This window comes from Perognathus longimembris, chromosome 17 (genome assembly GCF_023159225.1).
Source record: "Perognathus longimembris pacificus isolate PPM17 chromosome 17, ASM2315922v1, whole genome shotgun sequence".
Lineage (NCBI taxonomy): Eukaryota > Metazoa > Chordata > Mammalia > Rodentia > Heteromyidae > Perognathus > Perognathus longimembris.
This window is the reverse complement of record NC_063177.1, coordinates 35,963,055-35,980,122: the sequence shown is the minus strand read 5'-3', so window position 1 is coordinate 35,980,122 and position 17,068 is coordinate 35,963,055. Positions and strand designations below refer to the sequence as shown.

Below are 17,068 nucleotides of genomic sequence, written 5' to 3'. Positions count from 1 at the left end.
TAGCCACTAAAAAGTTCAGGAACAAGGCCCAGTCCTGACTGACCAAAAAAAAAAAAAAAAAAAAGGAGCAAGCATGTAACAGATGCCATTTGTGTGACAGGTACAAGGGAAGAGGATTTTGTAGGAAGCAGGAAGAGTGAGAGACCACAGACACAACCCTGGAAACAAAATGCATTTCAATTTGTCACAAAGCTGTGCAACACAGCTTACTCCAAAAGTAGAGCCCCTCAGGGGCCCATTTCTGGATAACCTAATGAGAACGCTCTAGTGTGGAAGGTCAGGGCTTCAAGCCAGCCATGTCTGGTTCACGTCTCCATCCTGTCACTCACCTTTCACAGGGCACTGAATGTCTCTGCCACATGGTGAAGAATAAAGGAACAGTGTTTAGCATGGAACTTGGCACACGGAAGGCTGCCAATGTGTCATTACTAGCACAACCCTCAGATCATTCACTGAGGTTATGGGGGTGGGAAACAGAGGGCAAAGGGGGCCAAGGCAGGATGCCTGTCCCCATCTTTCCAGTCTCTTTTCCTTCTACCTGGAGGAAAGGAAGCTTCCCCTATGGGGTCCCAAATGAGGAAAACAAAGCTCAGGGATGCCTAAGAATTCTGCATCTCCAAGTGGTCCTGTATCTGCGGAGGTGATCCTGAGTGGAATCCAAGTCACACATGGCACTTCCCCACCCCAAGCTCTCCCGCGTCTCCAATGGAGGATAGCACAGCCAATAGGGGAAGAATTTATTTATGTGCAGGGCTAGGTAAACCGGGCCAGCTAGGAGTCCAGAGCAGGATCAGGAGAATCTGCCTTCCCGTTGGCTGGTGTGACAGGTTTTTCCTCTTGCTGTCTGATGTACTGATCCATCAGGGCAGTCAGCTTGGCAGGCTGGTGCTGAAGCAGGGAATGGGTCTGGGCTAGGAGAAGGGTGAGCCCTCCTACCAGTTCCCCCTGCAGCAGAGGTAGGCTGGGCAGCTTGGCGTAGTTGACGAAGCCCTGACTGCTGAGGATGGTGTCATCGATGCAGCCACCTGGAAGAACACAGGGTCAGCTGGGCCACTGCAAGTGCCTTTCTTCTTTGGAAACAAAGTCTTACTCCCAGGAATCTGCTCTCCACCGTCCTTCTCCCCTCATCGCCTGCCCCAGAATCAGGGTCCCATGTGTGCCCCCATCCACTGCCACTGTTGGCGATGGACAGAATCTCCTCTCCCTTTCCCTTTGAAAACTTACAGAGTTACTGTTTGATAGGAAGGGTTTCAGGTTTATAAAACTGACTTATCTAGGTGGAAGGATGTGGTCATTATTCAACATTACGAATGTATCTACTACCACTCAAGAGCTGAAAGTGGCCAGGTGCAGGTGGCTCACCCCTGTAATCCTAGCTGTTCAGGAGACTACCATCTAAAACCAGCCCAGGCAGGAAAGCCCGTGGGACTCTTATTTCCAATTAAACACCAAAAAGCAAGAAGTGGAGCTGTGGCTTAAATGGTAGAATGGCATCCTTGGACAAAAGAGCTAAGGAGGAGTGCGTGCAACACAGATGTGCGCACACACGCACAGAGTGAAAAATAGTTCTGCTGGTAAAGTTTACATTATATGTATTTTACAATAGAAACAATAGAAAGATGAGAATGAAGTGTGTGGGAACAAAGTATAAACATAGATTTCTATGAAATCTAGAATTTCCTGGGGACACAGGCAGTACTTGCCTATGCGTCTTATCATCACCAGTGTCTGGGAACAGTAGGCATCGGCCCTAAGCACCATTTACCTGGATACTTGTTTTAAATATCTTCATTTGTGGGGTTTCAGCACCTGAAACTATCTGGTGGTGAGATTCCTCATGTCTGAATTTCCCCTCCCCTGCCCCAAAGCTCCTGCTCCACTTTCTTGTCTTCCCCCCGGAAAGGACCAGCAGCAGTAAGACAGACAACACAACAACAGGTGTAGAACAGCAGTGTCAGCCCAGCGTGAGAGCAGGCCCTGCTCCCGCTCAGCGCTGCCCCTCAACTCTACACCCCTGCGAGCCACAGTACTGCTCACTCACCTAGCAATGGCAGGAAAGGCATGGTTTTCAAGATCCGCACCATCTCCTTGGCCTTGGGCTCCTGACTGACCAGCAGCATATTATGCCCCACAAAGAGGGGCAGCAGGTTTTGGTACTTGGAACCCTCCAGAAAAGGCTTCAGAACCTGAGGGTGGGAGGTGGGGCAAAAAAGAACTGTTGATGGGGGACAGGTTGAAGGAAGAACCACTCACTTGGTTCATGGGGCCACAGCAAGCTGAGTGCAACCGAAGGGGTTCTCTAGGTATCAGATGAGAGGGTGGGAAATACCCTACCCAGGGTGGGCCTGGGGGCAGACAGGCCCTACCCCTACCTGATTGGGGAAGATCTTCATCAAGATGTTATGTTTTCGCAGCTGGTGCCGCATGAGAATCTTGTCCTCCGCACTCATGGCCACATTCTGGCACACAGCAATCATTCGATTGTCTCGGAAAACTGCTGCTATCTCCTTATGAAGGAGGCGGACGAGGCCTGACTCCTGAAGGCAGGAAGGGATGGTGAAAGGGGTGTCTGCTGTCTTTTCTCTTAGCATTGCTCACTTCCTCTTGGAGAGGTGCTAGGGCTCTCTGTGCTGCCCGAATTTGAAATGTTGGGGAGCAAACGAGGCTGCAGGCCCCCAGACTCGGGGACTTGTTATATCTTCCACTGTAACCTTTCCATTCTCACTAGCAAGTGGCAATATTCACAGCAGGGTTTTCAAATCTGGGAACTTTTGCTTCTCCCCAAACAGGTCAGCAGACTGCCCTGGTCAACACTTTGATGGTAATATTGTGGAATTATTTCAGTTACCCATCTGATGCCGTACTCATGTTGCATTATTTTTCCAGTTTAAGTACAAGATAGGGCCAGGCACCGGTGGCTCAAGCCTGTAATCGTAGGAAGCTGTAATCAGGAGGCTAAGATGTGAGGATCATGGTTCAAAGCAAACCCAGGCAGAAAAGTCCATGAGACTCTTATCTCCAATAAACTATTTAGAAAAAGCCAGAAGAAGTACTGGGATTACAGGCATGTATTACCACACCCAGCAGAAGAGATTATTTTAATTTACCATCCCACCACTAAATGACATGCACCCAGTCTCCTTACCTCTTTTGGAGGGCGGGGGGGAGGCGGCAGGCATCTGGGGTTGATGGCAGGTTTGGGGGGAATATATTCAGTCACAGCCATCAGCTTCTGCCGCTGAAAGTGCATGACCCGCCAGTGGCGGGTTACAGCCTTGGAGCCATAGCGCACAGGCTGGAGGGTGGGCAGCAGGCCTAGCAAAGGAGACAGCCACAGAGTGAGATGCAGCCTCTTGAAGGCCCTATATTGCCTAAGATGGAGCCAAAAATGGGACCAAGAATTGCCTGACAGAGCCAGGTGTTGGGGGCTCACACCTGTCATCCTAGCTACTCAGGAGGCTGAGATCTGAGGATCGCAGTTCAAAGCCAGCCTGGGCAGGAAAGGCTCAGGGAGCTCAGGGACAGTGTCCAGGCCCTGAGTTCAAGGCTCACAGCTGACAAAAAAAAAAAATTGCCTGACAGAAATCCTGGATTTCATTTCTTCTCATTCTAATGGATGACTTTAGGTCAGTTGCTTGATTCCCAGAGGCTCTTGTTTCTCTGTTCTGTTTTTTTCTTAATGTGCAGAGATGAGTGTTTTTTTTTTTTTAATGAGCACAAGGGCTCCAGGTTGTGGCTCAAGTGGTAGAGCACCAACTGCCAGCAAGAAAGCTGAAAGGTGAAAGCCCTTGGGAAAAAGGTATTTTGAACACATTACTCAAAGTGGGAGAGTGGGCTGCAAACCCTTTCTTTCTCTTCCTCTCTCTTTCTTTTTTGTACCGAGGTTTGTTTTGTTTTTGTTGCCAGTCCTGGGGTGTGGACTCAGGACCTGAGCACTGTCCTTGGCTTCTTTTTGCTCAAGGCTAGCACTCTGCCACTTGAGCCACAGCGCCACTTCCAGCTTTTTTTCTATGTATGTGGTGCTGAGGAACCGAACCCAGGGCTTCATGTATACGAGGCAAGCACTTTACCACTAGGCCATATTCCCAGCCCTGTACCGAGGTTTGAACTCAAGGGCTCCTGTTTGTTCAGCTGGTGCTCTGCCACACTTCTAGTCTGGCTTTTTTGCTGGTCATTTTGGAAATAGAAATTCGTGTACTTTCTTGCCCAGATCTCAAGATCTCAGCCTCCTTAATAGCTAGGATTGCAAGTGTCAACCATTGGTGCCCCTCACAAATGTTTTATTTTCTTTTTGCAAGTTCTGGGGCTTGAACTCAGGGCCTAAGCACTGTCCCTGAGCTTCTCTTGCTCAAGGCTAGCACTCTACCACTTGAGCCACAGCACCACTTCTGGCTTTTTCTGTATATGTGGTACTGAGGAATCAAACCTAGGGCTTCATACATGCTAGGCAAGCACTCTACCACTAAGCCACATTCCCAGCCACAAACCTTTTCTTATGTGACCAAATTGTAAATATTTTAAGTCTGAGGGTTCAATTCTGCCAAAAGCAGCCACAGACAATATAAACACAGATGAGCCTATGTTCCACTGAAACTTTATTTATAAAACAGTGACCATGAACTGGGGAAATGTTGCTTAGTTGACGAGAACCTGCCTAACAAGGAAGCCTTGGGTTCCATCCCTAGAACTGGAAAGAAAAAAAAATAAAGGAAAAGCGTGTGTGCACGCGCGTGTGCACACACACACACAGAACAAAACCAGTGGTCTCTGGTCTAAGCCATTGGTTCTGAAGCACAGCCACCCCCAATCCAACCAACAATAGCAGCATCATATGGAAACCTGTAAGAAATACAATTTGTTCCTGCATGCTTGTGGTTCACGCCTGCAATCTTAGCTATTTAGGAAGCTAAGCTCTGAAGGATAGCAGATTGATGCCAGCCCCAGGCTCGAAAAATTTGCTAGATGCCACCTTTGTTTGTTTTTTTTTTTAAGTGTGTGGGGTGGGGGGAGAGCTAGGAATGTAGCTTAGTGGTAGAGTGCTTTCCTAGCATGCATGAGGCCCCAGGTTCAATACCTCAGTACTACATAAGCAAAAACAAAAATGCTGAGTGAGAGCTGCACTGGTTGGAGCTCTGGTACCAGCACAAAACAAAACAAAACAGCACTAGATGTCTAGCATGAAACCCTGAGTTCAAAGAGAACACAAAAATTAATCAATCAACAAATTACAAATTATCATGCTCATGCCCTAAACCTCCTGAATCAGAAACTGTTAGGGGGGGGGGGGGAACAAAAATATTGCTTAATAAGCTCCTTCCACCGACAACAAAGCTAATGCATGCACAAGTTTGCTTCTGACTTGAAGGAAGAGATGAAAAACTCCACCCTACACCACCCTCACAGCTCTCCCAATTAAGTTTCTCCACACTCTTTTGTTGACAGGTAATGCTTAAGATTACCCTTCAGAAAACAAGGAGACCCTCAAAAGGCTTAGCTAAAGGGGCCCAAAACGACCCCTTTGTCCTCGAAACAAGAACTAAGACCGGAGAGTCCCAAGGCTAAGAAGGTGGCTCTAATGGCTAGGGTGCATGAGGAAATGCTGGGCAAGACGGGGGCCACGGAGTTGTTAAAGGCAGCTTTGGGATTTGCACTTATTAGCTGTGCCCTTCCTTGCCCAGTTACCCAAACTCGGTGGGTCTCAAACTCAGTGCCCTATCTGTAAAGAGACGACGAGACTGCCTCCCGCGTGGTGTGCTTTACGAAGTAAACAAGAGGGAACGTATAAAACATTCCTCGGGATCCCCAGCCTATAGCAAATGCTCGAATTCATTCATTCAACGGCGGCTGTATGCCTCCCAAGGTCGGGCACCATGCCACTGGCTATACTGGACGGCCAGTGATCTCGGTGGTGTTAGGGATGCCCGGGAGCCGAGGTCAGAGGTACCAGGAGGAGGTCAGGAGTAGGGGAGGGGAGAGGCGCAATGAGGTCTCGGGCCGCCCCTTACCCGCCAGGGGCAGGAGCTCCCCGCTCAGCTTCACAGACACGGCCGCAGCCATTGCCACCGGAAGGACGGAGACGGAAGCCGAGCGGAGACGGAAGTCGCTAAGGATTGTGGGAGCCGCGAACCCTGTAGCGGGAGGCGGAGCCCAGGATGGGGCCGTAGGACGCATGCGCCGACCCGGAGACTGGCCCCGGCGTCCAGTCTCCTAGCAACCACGGCGGGACTCTCTAGGAGTCGCTTAACTCTCCAGCCTTCGACTTCTCGGTGTACGACTAGCAAGAGCCCTTCTACCTCGATTTACTTCTGACTGCGCTCCCCCCACACCTCCCTCGAAAGCAAGTGGTTCGGAACCAACCCCTTCCCCTTGTCTCTCAGGTCTGGGCTTGTCTCTCCAGCCATCCTGGGCCCGCCATCCCGCGGGACCTAGCGACTCCCTCAGGCGGGCAGCTTTTGCCTTTAGATCATGATTGGAGGTGAGAAGGGAGGCCGGTCCGTGGGTAAGACAGTTGGAAACGGGCGGTAGAAGGCCTCCAAGGAGGGAGGGAAGCGACAGTTGGGCTCCCCATTTCACAGCTAACCGTGCCCCCAGTCCGGAGGACGAGGGTGTCTGCATCACGGAAGCCCTGATCACCAAGCGGAACTTGAACTTCCCTGAGGATGAAGACCTGTCGGAGAAGATGTGAGTGCCGGAGACGTTGAGGGTGCAGGAAAATGGAAACGCACGGATGACTAGCTCTCCGACGTCTCCTGATTTGTCACCGTTTCTGTGTGCCTCTCGCCCTACTTACTCCACACTACAAACACTGGGGATGTCCAATGGATTTCCCCCCCTCCTTAAAGATCACTCTTTTAAAGCTGGATGTACTGGTGCAAACCTTTAATCCCAGGACTCAGGAAACTGAGGTAGGAAGATTATGAATTTCAGGCCAGATTGAGTTGTGTAGAGGCCAGCCTGGGCTTTCTAGCAAGATCTGGTCTTAAATTAACAAGAAAGAATAGTCTCTTCCTCCCCAGCCTCACTTGCCTGCCTTAGATAATGCTCTCACCACTTCTCAGCAAACTCTTATTTGTCTCTCTGTCTCCATCCTAGCCTCCCCATACAGTTACCAAAATGGTCTTATAAACAGCAAATCTGATCAAGCTTTCCCTGATTCCCCTATTACTTCCAGAATGAAATTTGAATGCCTTATGAAGTGCCCTCTGTCTTTTCAGCCTTATTTCCAGCTACTCCTAACCAGTGTTCAATTTCTCACAACACATTCTCCCCCCCCTCCCTTAGCACCTTATTACTCAGATGTAGGGGCAGCAGCATTGGCATATCTGGGGGATTATTAGAAATGACACAAACATGTGGCTCATGTTTGTAATCCTAGCTACTCAGGAGGCTGAGATCTGAAGATTAAGGTTCTTTGAAGTGAGTCCAGGATCCCTTGTGAGATTCCTGTCTATAACCAGTCTTGAGTGGAAAAGATAAAGAGTGCAAGCACTGAGTTCAAGCCCCATACCAGCACAAAAAGAAAAACACAAGCTGTAATCACCAAAATTACTCAACCATCTGCCTGTCCTTAAAATACCTTTCCTCTTCCTCCTCTTCTCTCCCTCCCATCTTTTCTACTGAGACCCAAAAATGGGCTCTATCACACCACTCTACCCACTCCCCTCCAGGTTTCACACCCTTGCTGAACTGCAGACTGTCCGCTTGGATCGGGAGGGGATTACCACCATCAGAAACTTAGAGGGGCTCAAGAATATTCACAGTCTCTATCTGCAAGCGGTAACGTCTTGTTCCCGTCTTTCCTCTCCCCTCATTCCCTGTTGACTGAGTCCGTCTAATGTGAAGGAGCCAAATAGGTCGTTTTGTGCATTCATGGTGCCTAGTTTGTCGTTCCTTTAAATTATTGCCACTTGACTCGGAAGTCTGAATTGAAATAGTGAGCTTCCAAAATAGATTGTGCACATGCTCTTGAATCACTGTTCTTGTGAGATTGTGCACATGCTCTTGAATCACTGTTCTTGTCTGTTGTGTTGCTGTCTCCGTTTTTCAGACAGGGTCTCACTATATATTCCAGGTTGACTTTGAACTCAGTTCCTTCTGTCTTCACCTGAGAAGTGATGGGATGAGACAAGTGTGCACCGCAGGTACCAGGATGAGCCACTGTTCTTTAGTCAGACACTCTAAGCCTTTCAAGTTACTTAGCTCAAGCCCATTTCCTATTTTGGATATGATTCCTCTACACCTTTCAGATCTTTGAAGGCTATGTGGTTGGTGGTGACTGGATGATCTTCAGGTTGAATATACCCAGCTCCCTTAAACTTTCCCCATAGAAACTTTACATATTAAGTTTATATATGTTCATTGTGTATGCGTGCAGTGGTACAATCCTATCATCCCAAGCCACAAGTAGCTGGGTGTGGTAGTGTGTGCCTGTCATCCCCAGCAATTCCAGGAAGCAGAAATAGGAGGATCACAGTCCAAGCCAGCCTGGAATAAAGTGAGTCCCTATCTTGAAAATAATCAACACACACTGAAGGCAAAGCTTGAGTGGTAAAGTGCCAGCTCTGAGCAAGAAGTTCAGGCCAAAAGCACAAGGCTCCAGTTCCGGTCTCAGAATCATACTGACAAGAAAGAAAGAAAAAGAGAAAAGAAAGAGGAATGGAAGAAAGAGAGGGAGGGAGGAAGGAAGGTCGGTCGGAAGGAAGGAAAAATTAAAAGAACCAATACAAAAAGGGGCTGCAGAGTTGCTCAAGTCATAGAATGCCTCCTAGCAATCACAAAGCCCTGAGTTCAAACTCTAGTACTACCCAAAATATTATATTTATATAAAACACACACACATTCATTGTTCCCCTGGAGCATACAAGCCCTTTGCTTTCCCTTTTCTGATTCCCAGGTCTTTGGTTGTACCATTTTAGCCAGGCCCCATTTGCACCTTTAGCCATTTGCCTGGGGGAGGAAATCATCTTCCCTAAGGTAGTGACAACCAGCCACTCCCACCAGGACTAGGTGATCACTGTCAATGTGGGACAGCTCCAGCTGCAAGGGCAGACATGGAGGGGGCTGGATGTGGGGCACACACCTGTAATCCCAGTTAGGAGGGAAACAGTGGTAGGATTGTGCCCTGAGGCCAGCCCATGCCAAAGCATGAGACCCTATCTGAAAAACGAACTAAAAGCAAAAGACTGGTATTTATGTCTCAAGTGATCGTGCATGGAGCCCTAAATTCAATTGCCAGTATCAAACAAATGAAAAAGCAGGCATGGTCTGGAGGTTTTCCCCTTAAAGGGCTTCCCAGCCAGCAGACTTCAGCTCAGTCTCCTCCCCTTGGCTTCCTTCTGCAGAATAAGATCCAGCGCATTGAGAACCTGGCTTGCATCCCCTCCCTGCGGTATGTGGTGCCAAGGCTTGGGTGGGGAAGAGAGGAGTTGTGTGGGGAACCTGGCAAACCCCAAGAACGGGCTCGGAATTCCTCAAGCCAAGGACCCAGCAATCCTGCCCCAAAGAACATGATTCCCACTTGTCATCCGGCCAGGTCCCTTCCTCCAGCTATCCCAGGATTCACCTCTATCTCCATCCCCCTTTCCTCCCCCCTACAGCTTCCTGTCTCTGGCAGGCAACCAAATCAGTCAGGTGGAAAATCTCCTTGACCTCCCATACCTCCAGTTTCTGGACCTTTCTGAGAATCTGATAGAAACACTGAAGCTGGGTAGGAATGCCCCGACGTGTGTGGAGTCCTCCCTGCCCCCTGTCTCCCTCTCCTAATGCTGGCACTCCCCACACTGCTCTCCATCCCATACATATAGACCTCTGAGAGCTAGAATAAGAACCTCACTTCTCTCTGCTGTGCAGATGAGCTCCCCCAGAGCCTTCTCATCTTCAACTGACTGGAAACCCCTGCACCGAAAAGGAGGACTACAGGTGAGGAGGGACTGAGGGGAGGAACGTGCAGCCGCTGGCCACCCATCTCCCTCCGCCTGAAAACCTGGCAGCCCATGACCTCCTCTCCCCCACACCCCACAGTCGATTCCTGACACCCCACTGGGGCCAGTCCTTTGCTCCCAAGGCCCATCTCCTTGTCTGTGACCTGCACTCCTGGGCGTGAGTACCGTGGAACAGCAGAGGCGGCCGCCCTGGATAGCTTTCTTCTTTCTGTCCTGCAGGGAGAGGGTGCTAGAAGCCCTGCCGCTACTCCTGGACCTGGACAAGCAGCCTGTGTTAGAGCGCTGGATCTCAGATGATGAGGAAAAAGCCTCGGGCGATGAACAGGAGTTCCCTGAGCTGAGTGGCCCATTCCGTGCAGAGCGAGGTGACTGCTATGCAGGGCTTGCAGCGCCCCCCCCCTCCCGGGGTGGGGGGGTCAGGCCTGCTCCTAGGGCCTGGGGGAAGCTAAGATGGCAGGGATGTGAGATTCCCCAAACCCAGCCAGCCTCTGGCCAGAAGTGGTGGGCAGTACCTGCCAGGTACCATCCTGGACATGTAGGAGGCTCATCCCAGTCAGAGGATGATGGAGCCGGCCGGGCTCCATCCTCAACACCCACAGCCGCCCCCTCCTTCCTAGGCTTCTTCACGGAGCTGGAAAAGGACATGGGCAAGAACCAGGAGCGCAGACGGCAGGCCGCCCTGAGTGAGCACCTTCTGAGGATGGAGATCCAGCCTACCCTCACAGACCTGTCCCTGCTGCCGGGGGCACCCATGACAGGGGACAGCATCCCTCCAGTCACTACAGAGCCAGGGAGGAAGTCCCTCCAAGAGGCTGTCACCCCACCCGTCTCCTCTCTCACCAGGAAACCATGCACTCTCTTTCGTAGAGGCCAGAAAAGCTCCATCCGAGCAGAGAAGGGGGACCTGGGGGCCCAGGCAACCACAACTCCCAAAGCCCCTCAGGTTGGGAAGCCCACCACAATTAAAACTGTGTTCATAAGAAGCAACAAGTAAAGCACAGCCCCCCACCCCCGCCCTTCCTCTCTATCACAGGAGTGAAGCCCCTCCTGTGCAGACCCCACCCCAGTAAAGAAAGTATCTCTAAGCTTGTGACACCTTTCTGGCTACTTGGGAGCACCTCAGGGGAAGGAGAGCAACAGGAAAAAAAAAAAGCAACAGGAAACAGAAAAAAAAAAAAAAAAGCTTTGCTAAAAAGCCCCCGATTGTACAAAACAAGTTCCTAATCTTTCAGGAATGACCCAAATGGCTGGCATCCCTCCAGTTCCCTGGTTGGCTTCCTGGCTCCCAAGTGGACAGGAAGCAGGCATCACCTCATAGAGCATTCTCCTCCCTAGGGCACATGTCCCTGCCAACCCAAGGGGAGTGGTCCTCCCAGGTCCGCACCAAGGACCTGTGGCCTTAATGGTCCCCACCGCTGCCACCTGCCAGCCACCCTGTCAGACATGATCTTTGATGTTTGTGCATACTATAAAGAGTTAGGGCCATGCCCTTCCTGTGCTCCCATCCCCTCCACCACCATCAGGGCCAGGGCTAGGAGGCTAGCCGGAAGCTGGTAGCTCACACCTGTAATCCTAGCAACTCAGGAAGCTGATCCGAGGATCAAGGTTTGAAACCAGTGCCAGCAGAAAAGTCCACGCGACACTCATCTCAATTAACCATGACAAATACGGAGGTGGAGGTATGGCTCAAGTGTAGAATGCTAGCCTTGAGTGAAAAAGACACACGAAAGTGTGAGGCCGAATTCAAGGCCCAGTGCCAGAAGACACACAGAATTAGCTACATAGCTAGGCCCTGTCTTTAAAAAAGAAAAGGGGGTTAGGAATATGGCCTAGTAGCAACAGTGTTTCCCTCGTATACATGAAGCTCCGGGTTTGATTCCCCAGCACCACATATGTACAAAAGGCCAGAAGTGGTGCTGTGGCTCAAGTTGGCAGAGTGCTTGCTACCCTTGAGCAAAAAGAAGGCAGGCACAGTGTTCAGCCCTGAGTTCTAGCCCCAGTACTAGCAAAAAAATAAATAATAATAAAAAAGAAAAGGAAGGACAGAAAGACAATGCACAAGGGGTAGCGCGCGCGCGCGCGTGTGTGTGGTGTGTGTGTTTGTAACAAAGCCTTACAAGTGCAAACAGTAAATCCTCTTTTGCAACCCAGGACCCATTGTTGAGAGTGAGATTTTGGTATGATTCCCACAATAGTCAGCGATGTGGGGGGGTGGGGGGTTTGTTAAGACAGGTTAGCTCTGAGAATAAAGTTGATGTAAAAGCTATACATGAAGCCCTAGGTTCGATTCCTTAGGACCACCTATATAGAAAAAGCCAGAAGTAGCACTGTGGCTCAAGTTGGCAGAGTGCTAACCTTGAGCAAAAAGAAGCCAGGGACAGTGCTCAGGCCGGAGTTCAAGCAAAAAAATAAAAATTAAAAATGCACAAGGGCGCCAGTTGTCAAGCACTTACCTAGCAAGCAAAATGTACCTGCGTTCAGTGCCTAGTACCACAAAAATAATTCTCTGCCTGGCCCCCAAGGCCATTCTGGGCTGCTCTTTGCCCTCTGTTGTTCTACCCTACCTTGGGCCTGGGATCCAGCTCACTGAACAGTTACTAGAACACATTTATTGCATCAAAGGCCCTCCCACCCACTTAGAACATGGCTGAGGGATTCCTTCAGTCCAGGGCAGCTAGCACCAGCAGGCCTGTGACCGCCTGGTTACGCATAGAGCTGGCTCTCCCTCTCCACAAAGGCCTGGAAGAGGCTGCCCAGCTCCTGGGGTGCTGGGGTCTGCTCAGTGGTCAGTAGTCCCTGTGCAACCTCCAGGCCTTCCTGCTCCAGGTCCCGCTGCTTCTGCCGGAGCTGCTGTCCCCTCTCCTGCCAGGAAAGGCGGACTCAGGAACGTGTGCTCTGTCCACGCAGAACAAAACCATGACACCACCCACCCACACTGTCCTGGGCCCGCTAGCTCCATAGGATGGGGGTCCCCTCTCCTCAGCAGTCTCCTGCACTCCCAGGCCTGGCCGCTCGGGTTTCTAGAGTGCCCACGGAGGGACAGAGGACTGGGGTGTCACCCTCAGCGAGGCTATTCCCTGGGGGTTACCTGCCCACTCTCCATCAACCCGAGAGCTGCCTGGTGTCCACGGTAGAGCACGTGTCGGCGATCCACCTGAGTCTGAATCGAGGCAGGATCCGAACAGGGTCTTGATCTCCAAAAGTGGGAGACAGGACCTGGGGGACCTGAGCTGCCCCCGGCCCAAACATGAAAGGTTTGAACACCGACCTAATGAGACAGAGTTGGAAGGACTGAGGCAGCTCACATCCGGTCAGGGGTAGAAGAACACATAGCTAGCAAGCACGACTCACCTGGCGCTTCCTTGTCTGCTCCCCCCTCTCCCATCCTCCTCACCTGGATGGGTCTGGTGTGGCTGTCAGGAAGTGGACACAGGGCTGCGTGGGATCCTGGGGCAGGATGGACACCATGCTGGCTGTGGTGCGGAAGCCTCCAGAGTCCATGCAGATTCCACTCTCCTTGTTCCTGAGGATGTCCATCATCACCTCTGCTGTGATGGCCCCTGCCACAGAACAGCAGGTGAGGCCCTGGTAGGGGGAGCTAGGGGCGGGCTCGGTGGTACTGTGACCCCCCTGTCCCATCCCTATGCACCATTCGCTGACCTTGCCGCTGTTGCAACAGCTCACACCCTGCCCGGAAGCGGGCCTTGGCAGCCTCCATGCGCACAGGCTGCTGGGTCAGGGAGAAGACCTGTGCGAAGTCAAAGGTGCCCTGTCCAGACCACCAGCCCTGGGCCTGGGCATGGCTCCGAAGCTCTGGGTGTTCAGCTGAGATGTCCGTGCCAATGCTCAGCTGGTTGGAGATGTTTCGGGCCCCCTGCTGTGAACAAGATGGGAGACCCGTCACTCATTTATGAGGAAGCCACCCATTCCTGGCCAGGCACTGCCGGGTAGTGAGAAAACAATGGGGGATACGAACAGCCGATTCCTAAGGGGCTTGTGATGGTGGGGAAGATGGACAAAACACTCCCAGAGGGGCTGGGGATATGGCCTAGTGGCAAGAGTGCTTGCCTCTTATACATGAGGCCCTGGGTTCAATTCCCCAGCACCACATATACAGAAAATGGCCAGAAGGGGCGCTGTGGCTCAAGTGGCAGAGTGCTAGCCTTGAGCAAGAAGAAGCCAGGGACAGTGCTCAGGCCCTGAGTCCAAGGCCCAGGACTGGCCAAAAAAAAAAAAAAAAAAACACTCCCAGAGATGGACACAAAAGCAAAGAGGCACCTGCTTGCATAGAAGGGGTGGACTACCAACCCAAGGAAAGTCCAGGAAGTCTTCCCAGAGGAAGAGGCAGCACAAGAAGCCAGGGACAGTGCTCAAGACCTGAGTTCAAGCCCCAGGACTGGCAAAAAGAAAAAAAAAAGAAAACTTAATCAGGTCAAAGGAGAGTTCCCAAGGGGGATCACATCCCACGTCCCAAGACATAGCACCTTGAGAGGCCCTCTCTGCCCCACCGCTCTCCCCGCTCCCAAGGCTGGGAGGCAGGCCCTGGGACTGGGCCCCTCACCCTGGATCCTCTGAGCAGCCCAGAGCCTCCCAGCTGTCTCCATCACCCATGCTTCCTTCCGGTCAGCCAGCAAGAAGGTGTTGTGGTAGCAGAATGGCTCAGGGTCTTCCCGGCAGCTGCCTCCCTGCCCATAGCGCTCCAGTAAGTCTGAGATCACTTGCACGGCCTCCTGGGCAGAGCTGCTCCGTTCTAAAGCCAACCTGCCAGGAAGTCAGAGGACAGAAGTAACCCAGAGAAGTGTGACTACAAGCCCAAGTCACACAGCAAATCCTCTGGCATTGACTGCATTCAGCAGAGCCATGGCAGTGACTTGCAAGCTGTGCCCTGAGGGTCCATGGGAAAGCCCGAATGAAGCACAGCCTCGGAGAGGTGTTCTTAGACCTTATCAGTGTTATAAACCATAACATTTTAGTACAAAGCATAACATTTCAGTACAAAACAATCCCCCAGCTGTTGTGGGGGGGTGGAATAGCAAGAGCTGCCACCACTGGGCTAGTATTCCTACCATACATACACTCAAGATAGGGCTGGGTGCTATAGTGGCTCACATCTGTAATCCTAGCTACTCAGGAGGCTGAGCTCTGAGGATTATGGTTCAAAGGCAGCCTGAGCAGTAAATAACCTGTGAGACTTATAACCCCAATAAGCCACCAAAAAGCTGGAAGTGGAGATGTGGGTCAAATGGTAGAGTGCTAGCCTTTAGCAAAAAAAGAAATAAATAAATAAAGAGCATGAGGCTCTGAGTTCTAGCCCCAAATACTGGCAACACACACACACACACACACACACACACACACACACACACACACACACACACACACACCCTAGAGGTGGGGCCAGGAGAGAGAAGCAGGGCAGCCTGCCTGGAGAGAGCACAAGGGCAATATCAACAGCAAGAAGGCCCTCTGGACCCAACTGGGGGAGGGGAGGATGCAGGAGATAAAGGCAGCAGGTCCAAACCTGAGTAGGTCCATGCCCAGCAAGGCCTCTCCCTCGGCCACAGGCTCCTTGGTCCATACGGCTTCATTGCCAATGCAGACACCATGCTCATTTGCACCCATCTCAGCCCCCCACAGCCAAGAAGGTCGGCTCAGAATCACAGCGTAAGTCTTGCATACCTGTTCCACCTCAATGTAGGTGCACTGCAGGTGGAGGAGAAAAGGAAAACGACTACTCATAAAGGGCAGTGCCTGCCCAGTGATGGTAATTTGTCAATCCCCTTACATGTGGGTTTTAATGCCCATATTTTTGTTGTTGTTGGTTATGGGGCTTGAACTTGCAGCCCGAACTCTGTCCCTGAGCTCTTTTTTTGCTCAAGGCTAGTGCTCTACAACTTGGAACCACTGCTCCACTTCCGGCTTTCTGGTGGTTCATTGGAGACATGGACTGGGGCTGGCTTTGAACAGCAATCCACAGATCTCAGCCTCCTGAGTAGCAAGGATTACGGGTGTGAGCCACCAGCGCCAGGCTCTAATTCCCATTTTACAGATGAGGAAGCTTGTGTCCGGTGGGGCTACATAATAGGCTCCTGGTCCACGTTGATTTGCAGCTCACACTCTTCCCACACGTGGCAGCCCCCCAGGACGGAACAGCGCACAGAGGAGGAAGATGGAAGATGCCTAGGTCGGCCACAACTTCCAGCACGCTGCGTATCCTAACCCACCTGGAGGCGGCTCCGGGGGCGTGGGCACCTGCTGGTACAAACACCACTTCCTGCACCTCTGCCCGAGGTCGGTCCGAGTTCTTTGCAAATATCACAGCCGGGATGGCTGAGGCCGGGGGCACCGACACCAGGCAGTCACAGGAGCAAGGGGCCTCAGTGCTGGACGCGGCCATCTGCGGAGAGGCGGGCACGATCGGCGCCCCTCCCGGGCCACCTCTCCACCCAGCCGGCCTGGGCTCGGGCCTGGGGCGCTCCCTCCCTCGCTCCCTCGCTCCACGCGCGTGCCGCGGGCTCCTGCACGCCACGCAGGCGCATCGCATGCACACTCGGTGCACGAGGTACTCCAGGCCGAGCACAAGCCTGCAAGCCAGCAGACGGCGCGGGCCCGGCCACGGCTGGGGGAGGGAGGAGGGGGGAGGGGTGTCCCAGCGCCGCGGGGAGCCCCGGCCTCTCCCGACACCGAGTGTCCAGTCCCGGGTCTCCCGAGACTCCCCACGCTCCTGCGCATGCGCACAGAGCCGCCCCTCTACCGTGTGCTCCGGCAGTCCCCAATACCGTGCGCCTCTCACCACCCTCTGCCGGCCTCCAGGACCCTCAGCTCGGCCCCCCGACGCCGCCGGCTCCGCTTCGGGACGGCTCCCTCCCATTGGACGGAGGCTCCCTCCCATTGGACGGAGGCTCCCAGGTGACCCGCGTCGAAGGCCTTTGGCCCCGAGGGCGGGGCCGGCACCGAGCACCTGTCGTTACGCTCCGTGCCACCAGGGTGCGCTCTAGCAGGACTTGGCAAATCCTGCGTGGCTATCAGGCTGAGGAAAGGCTGGGATTGGGGCCACACGCTCACCAGATGGGGCGACTGGGGGGGGGGGGGAGGGAGGAAGGGAGGGAGGAAGGGAGGGAGGGAGG

The 17,068-nt window shown here is 52.5% G+C and overlaps 3 protein-coding genes across 3 annotated transcripts; 1 reads left to right on the top strand and 2 right to left on the bottom strand.

Moving 5' to 3' along the window:
- Positions 1–723: 723 nt before the first annotated feature.
- Mrpl10 (mitochondrial ribosomal protein L10) lies at positions 724–6,110 on the bottom strand. The gene is made up of 5 exons (XM_048365744.1): positions 6,006–6,110; positions 3,146–3,315; positions 2,373–2,537; positions 2,042–2,186; positions 724–1,025 (listed from the first exon to the last, which is right to left on the bottom strand). Exons 1-5 carry the CDS (start codon positions 6,055–6,057, stop codon positions 772–774), a joined length of 786 nt encoding a protein of 261 aa, XP_048221701.1. The 5' UTR covers positions 6,058–6,110; the 3' UTR covers positions 724–771.
- Positions 6,111–6,195: 85 nt separating this feature from the next.
- Positions 6,196–11,015, top strand: Lrrc46 (leucine rich repeat containing 46). Its single transcript, XM_048365743.1, is given in 9 exon segments — positions 6,196–6,475; positions 6,576–6,681; positions 7,668–7,776; positions 9,342–9,388; positions 9,597–9,706; positions 9,850–9,879; positions 9,882–9,918; positions 10,161–10,306; positions 10,559–11,015. Coding segments are annotated over 9 exon segments (972 nt in total). The 5' UTR covers positions 6,196–6,465; the 3' UTR covers positions 10,936–11,015.
- A 1,352-nt stretch (positions 11,016–12,367) lies between these two features.
- Scrn2 (secernin 2) lies at positions 12,368–16,821 on the bottom strand. The gene is given in 9 exon segments (XM_048366398.1): positions 12,368–12,803; positions 13,030–13,103; positions 13,106–13,209; positions 13,336–13,501; positions 13,602–13,817; positions 14,503–14,702; positions 15,463–15,672; positions 16,166–16,338; positions 16,738–16,821. Coding segments are annotated over 9 exon segments (1,377 nt in total). The 5' UTR covers positions 16,813–16,821; the 3' UTR covers positions 12,368–12,644.
- Between the last annotated feature and the right edge of the window lie 247 nt (positions 16,822–17,068).